The 18,318-nt window shown below is 43.0% G+C and overlaps 1 protein-coding gene across 2 annotated transcripts in view; it reads left to right on the forward strand.

The window, feature by feature from the left end:
• The window catches only part of EYA2 (EYA transcriptional coactivator and phosphatase 2), a 298,967-nt gene that overhangs the window by 174,725 nt on the left and 105,924 nt on the right, over nucleotides 1-18,318 (forward strand). For both annotated transcript variants that reach the window (XM_023192487.1, XM_023192486.2), the window contains exons 6-7: nucleotides 1,704-1,771; nucleotides 3,722-3,899. In XM_023192487.1, coding sequence (XP_023048255.1) covers nucleotides 1,704-1,771; nucleotides 3,722-3,899 — 246 coding nt within the window. The remainder of the gene's footprint in view (nucleotides 1-1,703; nucleotides 1,772-3,721; nucleotides 3,900-18,318) is intronic.

Raw genomic sequence — 18,318 nt, forward strand, 5'->3', positions numbered from 1 at the left:
CACACAACTCCATAGTTCTACTCTTAGGGATTTACCCAAGAGAAATGAAAATATATATCCATACAAAGACTTATGTGTGAATGCTTATATTGCATTATCCATAATGGCCCAATATTGGATGTTGCCCATCTATGCCATTGTGCATTGTTGTTTAATGGGTACATAGTTCCAATTTTACAAGATGAAAAATGTTCTGAACATGAATGATGATGATGAGTATCCAATGTGGATGTAGTTAATGCCACTGAACTGTACACTTTAAAATGGTGAAGATGGTAAATTTTTTATTGTGTATATACCACCATTTTTTAAATAAATACTTTTTGTTTTTATTTACTGTTTTCTAGAGACAGGGTCCTGCCCTGATGTGCAGGCTGGAGTGCAGTGGTGAGACTGTAGTTTACTGCAGCCTCAAACTCCTAGGTTCAAGCAATTCCCCACCTCAGCCTCCCAAGTGGCTGGAACTACAGGCATGCACCACCACATCTGGCAATTTTATTTTATTTATTTATTTATTTATTTTCCAAGATGGAGTCTTGCTCTGTCACCCAGAGCTGGAGTGCAATGGCACAATCTCGGCTCACTGCAACCTCTGCCTCCCGAGTTCAAGCAGTTCTCCTGCCTCAGCCTCCCGAGTAGCTGGGATTACAGGCGCCCACCACTATGCCTGGCTAATTTTTGTATTTTTAGTAGAGACGGAATTTCACCATGTTGACCAGGTTGGTCTCGAACTCCTGACCTCCTGATACTCCCGCCTTGGCCTCTCAAAGTGCTGGGATTACAGATGTGAGCCACTGTGCCCAGCCAATTTTTTTAATTTTTTATAGAGGCAACATCTCACTATGTTGACCAGACTATTAGAGAGGCCATAATCAAGAAGACTGAAACTACCACGTGCTGGAGAATCTAGAACTCTCATGCATTCCTAGTAAGAATGCAAATGGCACAGCCACTTTGGAAAACAGTTTGGCCATTTCTTTAAAAAGTGAAACACTTAAATGACCAAATTCCTGGGCTCAAGCGATCCTCCCACCTCAGCCTCCCAAAGCACTGGAATTACAGAGAAATTTGAGGCCACCACACTTGGCCTCAAATTTTTTAAAAACATAATTATTAAGGACCAGGATCCGGGTAGTGGGCACTATCTCACTTATTTCTCACCACAGCCCTTTGAAAAGGATACCATTTATTTTCCTCATCTATCCAGGAAACTGAGGTTCAGAGAAATTTAGTAACCAAAGTCACAGGTTCCATCACAGACTGTCAGATCTCAAAGACCCCACCTGGCCATGGCACCCTCCTCCTACGTGTTCCTCTCCAACTGTAAGAAACCTAATCTGGCTCTTGGGTCTGGGCCATCAACATGCCATCCGGACAGAGAAAGACCCAGAGACTTAGGGGCCACGTGAGCCACAACCGCAGCCTCATCAGCAAGCACTTGGAAGCACCCAGGAGGCCATGGTGATGCTGGTGGCAGGCATTGCCAGAGGATTAGTGTCAACAAGTATTACCCGGGTTGCTTTGGGAAGGCTGCTGTGAGGCATTACTACTGGGAACCGGAGCTTCTGCCCAGCTGTCACCCTTAAAGCCACATGGAGGGAGGTTCATGAAAACTGCTTTAAAAAAAAAAAAAAAAAAAAAAAAGGAAGAAAGAAAGAAAAGAAAAGAAATCTAACCTGTACCCCCGTTCCTCCTTCCTACAGGCACGACAGGGTTCTATCAAGGAGGAAATGGACTGGGCAACGCAGCCGGATTTGGGAGTGTGCACCAGGTAGACGGCTCCCTCCCGATTCTTTCCTTAGTTCTTTCTGGAAATATTCCCCTTACATCAAGGCACCCAGAGAGCCCATGACACACACAATCCCCATTGGGAACCTGCCTCTTATTCCCCGGGTTTGGAGACTACAGGGGCTAGATTGTGCAAAAGGCCGCTGGAAGGACACAGTATACAGGCAGAGACATAGGAATTGTTAGAAGATTCCTGAGATGTCATGGAGATCTACAAGTATGTTCCATCTTGACCTGGGCCCAAGACACCCATTGACTGTTGAATCTGGTATATATCAATACAAACGGGTGGGTTCTTTCACCAGACCGTGGGCTTCTCAAGGGGGGCCGTATGTCTTGCTCACCTCTGCATCCCCAGTGGTGAGAGCCCAGCGCACAATGGGGGCTTTATAAATACTTGTTAAATCGAGCAAAGTCAACTCTATGTAGGTGAATGTTGGCTAGTACTTTGATTCTCTTGGTGTCACTTACAAAGTGAATTAAGAATTCACATCAGCTAAAGGTGTGCAGTAACTCTGCTGTGTGTACACCTTCCATGTAAACCTAAAATTATTTCAAAACAAAAGGTTCACTTGCTTTCAGGCTACTATTAAAACAGAACCACCCTGGGGTAGATGGGCTTTAGGAATATTTAACATATTTAGGTCTGAGGACCACACAATTTCTTTTCCAGTGAGAATCTAGATAATTTAAAACTTAGCAAATGTAAAAATTGTTTCATGTATTTTTGCATTATTTCTAATGTACTATGTACATAGATAAAATACTTGTAAATAAAACAGTACTTTTTAAGATGTGGTTCTTAACCCTCCATTTCATCATTAAATCTGTGTTTTTCAAAACCACTGACTGCCCCTGCCCCACCCCTGGGAACTCTGACTCCTCGCTCTGGGGTGGAGCCCAGGAAACAGAACATTCTGTGAGTTCCATGCAGAGTTGAGAAGCACTGGTTTGGAGATAGTGGAGCAGGATATTTGAAACAATGACTGTTGGAGAATTGGAATCCCTGGTCTGCTTAAACAGAGCTTGATCAAAGGTGATTGGCAGCTATTGAATTGATCTCCATGACTCCCTCATAGAATATTCTAGACCCCTAATGCTGTGCAGGTGCTGCTGTATTTGCACCTCCTCCCCATGAACATAAAATGTCACTTCGTCTCCTGGGTTTGTGTGTGTGTCGTGTGGGTGTGGTCTTCTCAGTTTGTGTGTGTGTCATGTTGGGGGGTGTGTATGTGGTCTTAATTGTTAATGCATTTGTTTATTAATTTAACCAGTAGTATTTGTTGAGTTACTACATATACCAGGCACTGTTTCAGGTGCAGAGGATACAACAGTGACCAGGACAGGTGCTGTCAGGGCCACGTCTGTATCCCTTAGGGTGGCCTGTGGACCTCCAGGTGCCAGCATCTGCATGCCTGGGCCCAAGGGGCTTTTCTAGAACCAGTGCATGGGGCAGCAGGAAGTGCCTGGGAATTAAAGCCCCCGGGAGCAGCTCTCAAAGACCGACAAGTTGATGTATAAACCCCTCCGCTCCCTTGACCTGTGGGAGAGGCAGTTCTGAGATGTGGATTTTAGACCATCTCAGCTTTTCCTCATAGGGCTCATCTCTGGTCACCACCACAGAAGCACCTGTGCAGGCTGCTGTCCCGCATCTGCTGTCTCACTTCCCCGCTCCCCTGCTGGTGTCTTCTTCAGCTTCCAAACAGCCTCCTTGCACTGGAATCCTTGCCCCAGGATGTGCTTCTGGGAAACCAAAATGAAGACAGTTCCTGCCCACAGAGAGCTTTTATTCGAATGGATTCTAATGTTTGTTTCTGATGGCACAGTAGTTTTAGGAAACCCTTTTGATCTGACAGAGCAGCCAGGCTGACCAACGACCCGAGCCCAGAAAGGCTTCCTCACGCATGTCCTTGGTTTGTTTTTCTTTTCCCAGGACTATCCTTCCTACCCTGGCTTCCCCCAGAGCCAGTACCCCCAGTATTACGGCTCATCCTACAACCCTCCCTACGTCCCGGCCAGCAGCATCTGCCCTTCGCCCCTCTCCACGTCCACCTACGTCCTCCAGGAGGCATCTCACAACGTCCCCAACCAGAGTTCCGAGTCACTTGCCGGTAGGTGCAGTCACTGGTGGGGCCATTCATGGATGTGGCCTGAGAGCTTCTATGAAGGAGGGACCCAGATATGGGTCCCAATTGTAACGAACAGGTTACTCAAGGGTCATTGGTGGATGTGGCCTGAGAGCTTCCACGAAGGAGGGACCCGGACATGGGTCCTGGTTGTAACAAACAGGCTACCCAACGGCTAAATCCATCTCTCAGACATGTTTTGTTGCCCTGTTTGTGCATGTGTTTAATTGCATTTGTGTTTAGAAGTCAGAAAATTTTATTAATACCTAAAAATTCTATTTTCCGGCTTCTTTTGAAAGAAGATCTGGCCATAGTAGCCACATTCCCAAGGAACATCACTTGGTTAAAACTAAGTGTGTCTGCTCTTTTTAGAAAGGACACACCCAATTCCACATCTAGCCAGCTTACCCCGTGTTCATTACTGCCTGGCCCATGTAGGCCTTGGAGCTGATGAGCCCGATAGTATTTATAATATTACCGGCCGGGTGCAGTGGCTCACACATGTAATCCCAGCACTTTGGGAGGCAGAGGTGGGTGGATCACCTGAGGTAAGGAGTTCAAGACCAGCCTGGCCAACATGGTAAAACCCTGTCTCTACTAAAAATACAAAAATTAGCCTGAGTGGTGGCAGGCACGTATAATCCCAGCTACTAGGGAGGCTGAGATAGGAGAATCACTTGAACCTGGGAGGCGGAGGTTGCAGTGAGCCAAGATCGCACCATTGCACTCCAGCTTGGGCAACAAAAGTGAAACTCCATCTCAAAAAATTAAATAAATAAATAAAATATTACCCATCCGGTTCATGCTGAGCACATACCTGTGTGATCTTCTCTAATCACTGACTTATATATTTATTCAGCAAATATTTGTTAAGCACCTGCTGCATTTCAGGCCCTCCCTTTAGTTCGGGAAATAAAGTGCAATGTAGAGTTAAGCTTTGCAGACAGGAATCGAATAATCATACAAATACCTCATTACAAACTGCAATAAGGAGAGGCATAATCCTCACAAAAACAGGTTTATATTATCCCCACCCTTTTTCTAGATAAGAACAGTGAAGATGAGAGTGATAAGGAGCTTGCTAGTAATTGGTGGAGCTGGTATCCAAACCCCAGTTTTTTGGCCTCCGTAACCAGCACTTCTGCTGTGCACTGGCCGTACACAGCCAGGAATAGGTTATCTAAAACCCATTTGAGAACAGAAGGGCAGAGGCCTTCAAATATTGATTCTTTGTCTAAGAGGGGTTCAAGTATAGCAACTCAGGGTCCTCAAGAATTATAGAATCCTTCAAACATCCTGAAGCATGTTCATTGTTTTTTCTTTCAACTTTTATTTTAGGTTCGGGGGTACACATGCAGGTTTGTTACATGGGTACATTGCATGTCACGGAGGTTTAGTGCACAGATAATTCTGTCACCCAGGTAATCAGCATAGTACCCACTAGGTAGTTTTCCAGTCCTCACCTTCCTTCCATCCTCCACCCTCAAGTAGGTCCTTGGGTCTATTGTTCCCTTCTTTGTATCCGTGTGTACTCAATGTTTAGCTCCCACTTATAAGTAAAAACATGTGGTATTTGGTTTTCTGTTCCTGTGTTAATTCACTTAGGACAATGACCTCCAGCCCCATCCATGTTGCTTCAAAGAACATGATCTTATTTTTTATGGCTGCGTAGTATTCCATGGTTTATATATATCACATTTTCTTTATCCAGTTCACCATTGATGGGCATCTAGGTTGATTCCATGTCTTTGCTATTGTGAATAGTGCTGCAATGAACATATACATTCATGTGTCTTTATGGCAGAAAAATTTATATTCCTTTGGATATATACCCAGTAGTAGGATTGCTGGGTCAAATGGTAGTTTCATTTTAAGTTCCTTGAGAAATCTTCAGGCTGTTTTCCACAGTGGCTGAACTAATTTACATTCCCATGAACAATGTATAAGCATTCTCTTTTCTCTGTAACCTTGCCAGTATCTGTTATTTTGTGACTTTTTAATGATAGCCATTCTGATTGGTATGAGATGGTATATCATTGTGGTTTCAATTTGCATTTCCCTAATGACTAGTGATATTATTTTTTCATATGCTTGTTGGCTGCATGTATGTTTTCTTTTGAGAAGTGTCTATTCATGTCCTTTGCCCATTTAATAGAGTTGTCTTCAAGGATGTTTGTTTCTGATGGCACAATAGTTTTAGGAAACCCTTTTGATTAGCCAAGATTTTTTGGCTTCAAAAGATATAGAAAATCCAATTCAAACTAGTTTAAGAAAAAACAAATGAATTTTTAGGCTTATCTAACCAAGATGTTCAAAGGTTTAGGGCTAGGTCTAGGTGTTCCAATGATAATGTTGAGACTTAGTCTCTCTCTTCCTTCTGGCTCTGAATTTTCCTGGGTTCATTTCATTCTCAGCCAAGCTCCTCCCGTATGGTGGCAAAGATGGCCAGCAACTACCAAGAGTTCAATCCTGTCTGCTAATCCACCCCAGCAAACATAATTCCTCCTTCTTAGCCATTCCTGCAAAAGTCCCAAGTAAAGCTCCCATTGGCCCAGCTTATATCACATGCTCATCCCCAAACCAATCTCTGTGGTCAGTGGAATGGAATGCTGGGATGAAGCAGCAGACTTTGGGCTCATGGCTATGGCTGGAGCTAGAGTTGGGGTCAGTGTCACCTCAACCACCAGGGACTGAGAGTGAGGAAGAGGTAATCACCTCTTTACCAGAGCACTGTAACTACAAGAAGACAGAAGAGACACTAGATGAGTAAAAACAATAAATGTCCACAACCTTGATATGGATCCCACCTATGCTATGAGCAACATGTGACAGAGTCCATGTCCTGACCCCTCTGTGGTCACAAAACTTGGTATGTAACATCCCTATGCAACTAACACACCAGCCGATGGATTCATTCATTCATTCCCCAGACCTGCTATGCACATCTTCTCTTTTACAAGATGGTTTTGGCTTATCAACATTAAATAACATGGCAGCAATATATTAGAATGTCATTAGGTATCACTGAGTTTTGTTCCTTTGTCTTCTTTTCTGAAACCTGCTGATGTTTGTAGGGCTTTGCAGAAGCTAAGCTAGCACGATGGTGTGGAGACAGTCATCAACAAATATTAACTGGTTGATTGTTAGAAAAGGAACAATAGGGAAGACCCACCTGTTTTGGTCCTGGGATTCTTGGTGTGGCTATTGATTTTAGCCCTTAAATTTTCCATCACTGGGAGTGAGTGAGTTATCCTTGGTTTGATGACAAATGGAGACAATATGGCAAAGCATGTTAAATAAAGTCAACTTTTTAAAAGGTTTAGAGCTTGAGCATTGATTTTGGTCATTGTGATCCCATCCCAGAATATTTAATGATGCATAGTACCTATTTAATAACTTTCTTTGAAGAGTTTGAAGTTTAACAAAGTTTTTCTCTGTCATGATCTCGAATTATCTTTGGCCATCCTGATTTTCAGAATGTGGTTTTTCCGATCTCATTTCAACAAAGGAGAACAAAAAAAAACACTGATGAGAAATTAGGGCAGAGAGGAACTATAAGCAGGAAATCATCAAGTAGATGCCACAATCCATCTATAATTCAATGGTGAACTGAATGGCAAACAAAAAACTTACTTCCCCAGAATTTGAGTTTTGTGGGAAGGTTCTCTTTATTCCCATGAGGAGTGAATATAAAGGCTCATTGTGTCTCTCTGAAATTTTTCTGTCTTGTTTCCCCCTGTTCTTACTTTATCCCTTGATCTAAGGTTCAACAATAAGTGGTTGAGATGGTTTTTACTGTGTGTCTAACAAGCTGACATAAAATCTAATGACATAAATAATGGTCAGCTATAGCTGAGGTCTCCTGCCTCTTTTTCCTAGTGTTCACTGTAAAGGAAGGGAATTTAAGCATACGTGTGTGCACGCACATGCGCATGCGCGCGCGCGCGCACGCGCACACACACACACACACACACATCCATGCACTCTTTTTAAATTTCCCATAAAAACTCTGCTTTTGAAATTATCCAGGATATCCTTGAGTGGTTGGTTCCAAACTCCAGAGGCTCTAAAGGTTTACTGACAGATCACACTCACTCTGTGCACTGCCTGGATATAGTATTTTGGTGCTCCCACCATTCACATTCCCCACCCACCCCATCCCCACCCCAGGACACTCTGCATTGACATGCATTAATGTGTGTGTGAAGTGCCAACAATTTGCAGATGATTACAGGGCAATTTGCTGATATAGAGGGCAGAATCTGAACATCTCATGTTACTCAAGAGAAAAACCAAATCATTGGTTCCTTAAGGATTTTTTTCTTTTTACATTTTTAAGTATGATACAAATTATCTAAAAAGAAGTTGAAGGATTTTTTAACTTCTAAGATCAACTTCCTCTGGCAATAGAAGAAGAATTTTTTTAATCTCTCAAGAAGAAATTGGGAAGGCTCTTCCGTGCAATTTGGCAACATCTAACAAAATTTAAAATGCATACCCCTTTTAACTCAACTATCCAACATCTGAGAATTTATCGTAAAGATAAACTTTGACTTAGGTACAAACACTTAAGTAAAAAGAATATTTATTTTTTTCACTCTGATTAAAAATTTATTAATACTATTATGCAAATAATTTTAGTGATAACTGCAAGGGTTTTGTACTTTGTACTGTTAGTACATAAATACATACAAAAATACATTTTGAAACTTTTTGTATCCCCTTTATCCTTTTAAATTTCTGTTTATGTTTGCTCTACAATATATATGATGAATCTGTGCAGTGGAAAATTTTTACTGATGAGTATGGTACGATCAGAAATGTTTGGACACTGTATCAGTTTCTTCTTGCTACTGTAACAAATTGTTATGACCTTTGTGTCTTAAAACAGCACAGTGATCATTTTACAGTTCTGGAGGTAAGAAATGCAACATGGCTCTCACTGGACTAAAATCAAGGGATCAGCAGGGTTATATTATTGGAGGCTCCAGAGGAGAATCAATTCCTTGCCCTTCCACCCACAGAGGCCACCCGCCTTCCTTGGCTCATGATCCTGCATCATTCCAATTTCTACTTACATTGTCTCATCTCCTTCTCTAACTCCAGCCCCTCACCCCCTCTAAGCCCCTCACCTCCATTGGGCCCACCCAGATAATCCAGAATCATCTCCCCATCTCAAAGTCCTTAAGTCAGTCACATCAAGAATATTTATTTAAAAAAAAAAGAATATTTATTGCAGCAACATCATAGCAAAAGGCTGGAAACAACCTGGATATCATGTCATTAATAGGAAACAGGTTAAATTAATCATGGTGCATCCACCAGTGGCATACTATACAGCTGTTAAAAAGAATAAGGTAGATATATTTATGCTAATATGGGCTTCTCTTTGAGCTATTGTGATAGCTTTAAAAAAAAAAAAAAGCAGGAGGCAGAATTACATGTGTAATGTGAGCCTGAGTTTTTTTAAAAGTTTAAGTGTAGGTTGGTACCCATATTTACTCATATTCCATAAGGAATTTCTAGAAGGATGCAATAAGAACTGTGAATAGTCATTTTCTCTGGAGAGGAAAACAAGATCTGAAATGAAAGGAAAAGACTGTATGTAACAGGCAATCTGTAGAACACTTCACCCAACAGCAGCAAATACACATTCTTTTCAAGTGCACATGGGACATTTACCAAGATAAATATTAATATATTCTGGGCCATAAAACAAGTTTCAGTACCTTTAAAAGAATCAAGGCATGCGAAGCATGTTCTCTGACAGCAGTGGAATGAAATTAGAAATAAATAACAGAAAGATTGTTGGGAAGTTCCTAAATCTTCAGAATCTAAATAATATACATCTAAATGACCCATGGGTCAAAGAAGAAATCAATGGGAAATTAAAAAGCACTTTGAATTGAATGAAAATGAAAACAAGTATATCAAAATGTATGGAAGGTCATTAAAGCAGTACTTAAAGGGAAATTTATAGCATGAAATGCCTGTATTAGAAAAGAAGACACACTTTCTTACCACAGGTATCAGGTGAAGGAAGGAAGGAAGGGAGGGAGGGAGGAAGGAAGGGAGGGAGGGAGGGAGGGAAGGAAGGAAGGGAGGAAGGAAATGAGGGAGGGAGGGGAGAGGACGTTGGTCAAAGGATACAAAATTTCAGTTAGTAGGAATAATTTCAGAAGAACTGTTGTACAATGTGGTGACTATAGTTAAGAAGTAAGGAATTTTATTAGTCTATCATCATGCTGCTGATAAAGACATACCTGAGACTGAGCAATTTACAAAGGAAAGAGGTTTAATGGAGAACTCGTTTCCATGTGGCTGGGGAAGCCTCACAATCGTGTTTGAAGAGAAGGAGAAGCAAGTCATATCTTACGTGGGTGGCGGCAGGCAAAGAGAGATCCTGTGCAGGCAAACTGCCGTTTTCTTAAAACCATCAGATCTCATGAGACTCATTCACTATCACGAGAACAGTGCAGGAAAGACCCTCCCCGATAATTCAATTACCTCCCACTGGATTCCTCCCATGACATGTGGGAATTATGGGAGTTACAATTCAAGATGAGATTTGGGCGGGGACACAGCCAAACCGTATCAGTGTTATATACTTGAAACTTGCTGAGAGTAGATTTTAAGTGTTTTTAGTAAAATTAAAAAATAAATATGTGAACATTAATTAGCTTGATTTAGCCATCCCCAATATATACATATATCAAAACATGTTGTACATCATAAACATACACAGTTTTTATTTGTCCAATTAAAAAATTATCATCATCATCTGCAGGGTTGCTGTGAAACTTGAAATAAAAACGCCAGACATGGTGGCTTGTGCCTGTAATCCCAGCATTTGGGGAGGCTGAGGCAGGTAGATCACCCGAGGTCAGGGGTTTAAGACCTGGCCAACATGGCGAAACCCCATCTCTACTAAAAATATGAAAATTAGCCAGGCGTGGTGGCACACGCCTGTGACCCCAGCTACTCAGGAGGCTGAGGCAGGAGAATCACTTGAACCTGGGAGGCAGAGGTTGCAGCAAGCTGAGATTTCACCACTGTACTCGAGCCTGGGTGAAAAAGCGAGACCTTGTCTCAAAAAAAAAAAAGAAGAAGAAACAAAAAAATGTGCCTTGCCAATTATTATTATTATTATTTTTGAGACAGAGTCTCAATCTGTCGCCCAGGCTGGAGTGCAATGGTGTGACCTTGGCTCACTGCAACCTCTGCCTCCCGAGTTCAAGTGATTCTCCTCCCTCAGCTTCCTGAGTAGCTGGGATTACAGGCGCCCACCACCAGGCCCGGCTAATTTTTGTATTTTTAGTAGAGATGGGGTTTCACCATGTTGGTCATGCTGGTCTCAAACTCCTGACCTCAGGTGATCCACCTGTCTCAGCCTCCCAAAGTGCTGGGATTACAAGCGTGAGCCACCGCGCCTGGCCCAACCTGCCAATTATTAAGTAACATGCAAATGTAAATAATGATTACTGAAAATATATTTAAGAACTCACTTTAACCCAAACAGTTAATAAATTTCATCCAAAGATATGTTTATTTAACTTAATTTTAAATTTTTTAAAAATAAGAAAAGAAGAAGTAAAACTTCATGAGGTAAAGAGATAAAATGACAAGGTCACCTAGGTAGAAAATCTGATAGAATCTATGAAAAAGCTACTAGATCTAAAAAGTGACTTTAGCAGCGTAGCAGGGTACTAGGTGAATATCTAAAAATCAAGAAACAACAGGAAATATAATATTTTAAATGCCATTTGAACTATTTTAAAGTTCAAAGATATGAAATACTCAAGGTTAAATTTCTCAAAAGATATGCATGACCTTACACTGGAACCTATAAAACTGCTCAGAGAAGTTAAAGAAGGCATTAATAAGTGGAGATATATACCTGGTTCACGAATCAGAAGACTTAATACTGTTAAAATGCCAACTTTTCCCAGATTGATCTATAAAATTAACACAATCTCTAACAACATCTCAGGCTTTTTTTTAGAAATTGTCAAGCTATTTCTGAACTTTAAATGGAAATGCAGAGGACCAAGAAGAGCCACAATGACTTTGGTAGAGAAGAACAAAGTTAGAGGGCTAAGACTACCTGATTTTAAAATCCATTTTAAAGCCACAGTACTTAAGACAATGCAGCATTGGCATAAAGATAGACAAATAAATCAATGGAACAGAATTGAGAGTTCAGAAATAGGTTGGGTGCCGTGGTGCATGCCTGTAATCCCAGCACTTTGGGAGGCCGAAGAGGGAGGATCATTTGAGGCCAGAAGTTTGAGACCAGCCTGAGCAACATAGCAAGACCCTGTCTCTGCAAAAAATAAAAACAAGCCAAGCAGTGGCTTGTGCCTGAGGTCCCATCTGCTCAGGAAGGTGAGGTGGAGAATTGCTTCAGCCATGGGTTTGAGGGTACAGTGAGCTATGATCACACCACTGTACGCCAGCCTGGATGACAGAGTGAGACTCTATCTCCAAAGTAAATAAATGAATTAACCCACATTTATGTGATCACCTGATTTTTGACAAAAGACAATTCAATGGAGAAATGGAGAAAGGACAGTCTTTTCAACAAAAGATGCTGGAACGGCTGAGCACAGTGGCGCACGCCTATGATCCCAGCATTTTGGGAGGCCAAGGCAGGTGGATCACCTGAGGTCAGGAGTTCAAGATCAACCTGGCCAACATGATAAAACCCTGTCTCTACCAAAAATACAAAAAAATAGCCAGGTGTGGTGGCGCACACCTGTAATCCCAGCTACCTGGGAGGCTGAGGCAGTAGAATCCCTTGAACCCAAGAGGCAGAGGTTGCAGTGAGCCAAGATCATGCCACTGCACTCCAGCCTGGATGACAGAGCAAGAGTCCGTCTCAAAAAAACAAAACAAAAAAAATACTGGAACAACTGAATATCTATACTTCATACCTCACATAACGCAAAAAAAATGCAAAATAGATCATAGACTTAAATACAAAACTGTAATCATCTACAAGAAAACATAGAAGACGGTTTTGTGACTTCGATTTAGGCAAAGATTTCTCATATCTAACTCCAAAAATACGATCCAAAAAGAAAAAAAGAATATTAACTGGATTTCATACAAATTCTAAAATTGTTCAGAGAATGAAAAGAAATCCATGGTCCAGGAGAAAATAATTGCAAGGCATATCTCTAAAAAAGCATATGTACTCGAATATAGAAGGAGTGCTCAAACCCCAATAATAAGAAAGCAAACAATCTGATAAAGAAATGGGCAGCACCGGGCACAGTGGCTCACGCCTGTAATCCCAGCACTTTGGGAGGCCGAGGCAGGCAGATCACCTGAGGTCAGGAGTTTGAGATCAGCCTGGCTAACATGGTGAAACCCCGTCTCTACTAAAAAATACAAAATTAGCTGGGTGTGGTGGCATGTGCCTGTAATCCCAGCTGCTCGGGAGACTGAGTCAGGAGGATCGCTTGAACCCAGGAGGTGGAGGTTGCAGTGAGCTGGAATTGCACCACTGCACTCTAGCCTGGGCAACAGAGTGAGACTCTGTCTCCAATAAATAAATAAATAAATAAGAAAAGAAAAGGAAATGAGCAGGCTCTGTGTGGTGGCTCACACCTGTAATGCCAGCACTTTGGGAGGGCAAGGCCAGCAGATTGCTTGAGCCCAAGAGTTCAAGACCAGCCTGGGCAACATGGGGAAACCCTGTCTGTATAAAAAATACAAAAATTAGACAGGTTGTGTCTGTTGTGGTGCAGGCTTGTAGTCCCAGCTACTCAGGAGGCTGAGGCAGGAGGATCATGTGAGTCCGGAACATCGACACTAAGGAAGCTATAATTGTGCCACTGCACTTCAGCCTGGGCAACACAGTGAGACCCTGTCTCAAAATATAAAGAAATAAAAATAAAGAAATGGGCACAATATTTAAACAGATGATAGATGCCTCACCAAATAAGACATAGGGATGGCCAAAAGCACATGATTCAGATGCCAAACATCATTAATCATTAGAGAAATGCAAATTAAGTTCACAATGAGACACCACTACATACCCACTGGAATGGCTTTAATCACAAAGACTGACCATACCAAGGGCTGGCAAGGATGTGGAGCAACCAGAACTCTCATCTGCTGCTGGCAGAATGTAAAATGGTACAACCACTATGGAAAATAATTCATCTCTCTTCTTTTTTTTTTTCTTTTTGAGACAGGGTCTCACTCTGTTACCTAGGCTGGAGTGCAGTGGTGTGATCATAGCTCACTGCAGCCTCGACCTCCTCGGCTCAAGTGATCCTCTGGCCTCAGCCTCCTGAGTAGCTGGGACTACAGGCATGTGCCACCACACCCAGCTAATTTTTGTATTTTTTGGAGAGATGGGGTCTCATTATGTTGCCCAGGCTGGTCTCAAACTCCCAGGGTCAAGCAATCCTCCCACCTTGACCTCCCAAAGTGCTAGGATTATAGGCATGAGCCACCATGCCTGGCCCCATCCATTTTTAGAAAACTTAAACGCTACTTATTATATGACCTAGAAAGCTTGCTTGATAAAAATGCTTACATGTAGAACAATGTGTGAATTAATGTTCATAGCAGCCTTATTAGAACTGAAAACTAGGATCAACCCAAATGTCCACCCACAGGTGAATGGGTAAACAAATTCTGATACATCCATACAATCGAATAGTAATCAGTAATAGAAATGAAATATTGGGCTGGGCACGGTGGCTCATGCCTGTAATCCCAGCACTTTGAGAGACCGAGGTAGGCGGATCATGAGGTCAAGAGATAGAGACCATCCTGGCCAACATGGTGAAACCCTGTCTCTACTAAAAATACAAAAATTAGCTGGGCGTGGTGGCGCGTGCCTGTAATCCCAGCTACTCAGGAGGCTGAGGCAAGAGAATCACTTGAACCCCGGGAGGCGGAGATTGCAGTGAGCCAAGATCTCACCACTGCACTCCAGCCTGGCAACAGAGGGAGACTCTGTCTCAAAAAAAAAGAAATGAAGTATCAATAAACACCACATGTACTGAATCTCAAAGCAATTATGCTGACCAAAACAAGCCCGAAAAAAAGAATGTGTACTGTGTGATTCCAATTGCTTAAACCTCTAGAAAATTCAAACTAAAGTCTATAGTGAAAGAAAGCAGATTAGTGGTTGCCTGGGGAGGGCAACTGGAGGAAGAGATTATCCAAAGGGATAACAAGAAAATTCTTGGGGTGCTGGATTTGTTTATTACATTGATTGTGGCAATGGCTTCACAGATGTGTACATACATCAAAACTTCAGAATTGTGTACTCTAAACATGTCTAGTTTCTTGTATGTCAGTTGTGCCTCAGTAACACTGTTAATTAAGTACACACATTAAAAGAGAGAAAGAAAAAGAATGAAATGACTCCAAGAAAGGTTCACATAAACTGCTCTATCCTGTGGATCTCTGACTGTGACCTTGAACTTTTACTCTGTAGTAGTCTGTTCTCTCATTGCTATAAAGAAATACCTGAGACTGGGTAATTTATAAAGAAAAGAGGTTTAATGGCTGGGCACTGTGGCTCATTCCTATAATCCCAGCACTTTGGGAGGCCAAGGCAGGCAGATCACTTAAGGTCAGGAGTTTGAGACCAACCTGGCCAACATGGTGAAACCCCATCTCTACTAAAAATATAAAAATTAGCCGGGTATGGTGGTGTGTGCCTATAATCCCAGCTAAAGAAAAGAGGTTCAATTTTCTCATCGTTCCTCAGGCTGTACAGGAAGTAGGGTGCTGGCATCTGCTCAGCTTCTGGGAGGCCTCAGGAAATTTGCAATCATGGCAGAAGGTAAAAGGGAAGCAGGCACGTCTTACATAGCCAGAGCAGGAGAAGGAGAGGGCGGGGGGAGGTGCCACACATTTTTAAACAATCAGATCTCGTGAGAACTCACTCACTGTGCAGTACCCAGGGCAGAGGGAGATGGTGCTAAACCATTCATGAGAACTCCATGCCCATGATCCAGTCACCTCCTACCAGGCCCCACCTCCAACACTCAGGATTACAATTCCACAGGAGATTTGGACAGGGACACAGTCCAAACCATATCACTCCTCATTCTCAAGAATGTGTACATTTGGGTAAAGGCCTGGTTTTTTTTTGTTTTTTTTTTTGGAACCCTAGACATTTCTTAGATAACTAGCATTTACCCCTCCTTTTAATATTTGCCTGTTTTAATGGGAGGCAACAAATGTTTTCTAAGCCCAGTAGCCGTAAACTACCAAGTGAACCAGAAAAGACCTTATTTACATTGCTCTTCAGTATCTGTGAATCGAGAAGCAATTCTTTTTCCAGAGGGAAGTCTTTGCTCGCTCAGTGTTTGGGAATCTCTCCTGCTGTATCCTGAAGACTCTGGGGAGGTGGAAAACGCCCAGCCATCCTGACAGCGCAATCGTGTCTTGTCTTATTATGTCCTTAGTCTGCTAAGAAGCTTTTATAAATATTCAATTAACAAAGTTCAGTCCCTTGGGTTTTAAAGGGAAATAGTTCTTTCAGGGTAGAGAAAAACTCTCCCTAGCCAAGTATTTTTAGACAAAGTCATTTTCCCCTGATGATCCAAGAACTGGCAATTAGGGCAGGAAGGATGGGGTCTGTGTGACACATTTGGGAGCTAAACCAAGCAACTGTAAAGTGAGAAAATGGGATGGGATGTCCTCGAAGGTTCCACACTGCTTTACAATTCTGTCACTCTCTAGTGACAAGGACAGGCCCAAATTTTAGTTCTGGCTCTGCCACTCATTTGCAGACTCACGTGGGCCAGTAAGTGGCCTCACTAAACCTGAGTGCTCTTGTTAGCTAAATAAGGGTAGTAAAGTACAGTCAAAAGCCATGCACTTAAAACATCTGAGCTTAAGCAGCAACACACCTCCGATGCTGGCTTTGGGACCTGGGTCGGGGACAGTGCTGCTTCACTTGTTGGGGACCACTAGACAATTGCCAAAGGGCACAAGTGTGACAGCCTCTCAGTGGAGCCACACCCAGGAGCACCCCGAGGTGAGAAGCCGCAAGGGCCCACATTCTGTGCTGCGTCTCTCACTAATCCACACATATCTGTGGGTCAAGTCCAGCCAGAACTCCATTCAAGTCACCTCCTAACTGCCAGGCCTGTGCTAGATGCTCTCGCCTATAATCTCATTTACTTCTCCGATTGACAGATCTCTCAGCGGGTAAAACTTAAAAGGCTTGCATTTAATAGAAAAGGGGCGGGGCGCGGTGGCTCACGCCTCTAATCCCAGCACTTTGGGAGGCCGAGGCAGGTAAATCACCTGAGGTCAGGAGTTCGAGACCAGCCTGACCAACATGGTGAAACCTCGTCTCCCTCTCTCTACTAAAAATACAAAAATTAGCTGGGCATGGTGGTGGGTGCCTATAATCCCAGCTCCTTGGGAGGCTGAGGCAGGAGAATTGCTGAACCCAGGAGGCAGAGGTTGCAGTGAGCCGGGATCATGCCATTGCACTCCAGCCTGAGCGACACAGCGAGACTCCATCTCAAAAAAAATATAGAGAGAATGGAGGGAGCCCAGTAGAGAGAGGAAGGTAGAGGATCCTTCCCATGCAGCCCCCATTTACCTCTGGGGCAGAAAGAGAAGAGTCTTCTAAAGGTAGAAGAGTGTAATGCTCAGCTACAGATAAATATGTGTTGCCCTCCTTCTGTTCGTCTAGGCATTCTCAGGTTTTCAGATTTAGAGAGTGGTAAATGCATAACTCCTCCATCATTACAGCCCCCAGCGGCCCCTCCCTTACTCCCTGCATGAGGCCTTCCCTGACTAGCCCCATATAAATGAGTCACCTCTCAGCACTCCCTGCTGCCCCATCCTGATTGACTGAATACTCGATTGGTTGATTTTAGAGACAAGGCCTCACTCTGTCGTCCAGGCTGGAGTGCAGTGGCGTTAGCATAGCTCACTGCAACCTGTAACTCCTGGGCTCAAGCGACCCTCCTACTCTGCCTCCCGAGTAGCTGGGACTATAGGCATGCGCCACCACACTAGGTCAACTTTTCTATACTTTGTAGAGACAGGGTCTTGCTATGTTGCCCAGGCTGGTCTCAAAGCAATCAAGCGATCCTCTCACCTTGGAGGTGCTGGGATTACAGGCATGAGCCACCACACCAGGCCCCCTGACTTGTGAATTCTCTGTGGCACATTTCCCTCCCGGGCTTGGTGTATGCTTGCTTGTTGATGTGTCTGATGGCTCTCTCCGCTCAACTAATGTTGAAGTGCTGTGAGAACCAGGACCTAATCCCACTACCTGGAGCTGTGCCCGCTGACCAAGTGTCTGTTGGATGGATGAAAGATAATGAAGGTCACCAATGGGCAATTTAAGGCACTTCCAGGAACAGTTGTCATCCTACGCGGCCTTTGCCTCTGGTGCTGCCTT

Source organism: Piliocolobus tephrosceles, chromosome 20 (assembly GCF_002776525.5).
Source record: "Piliocolobus tephrosceles isolate RC106 chromosome 20, ASM277652v3, whole genome shotgun sequence".
Lineage (NCBI taxonomy): Eukaryota > Metazoa > Chordata > Mammalia > Primates > Cercopithecidae > Piliocolobus > Piliocolobus tephrosceles.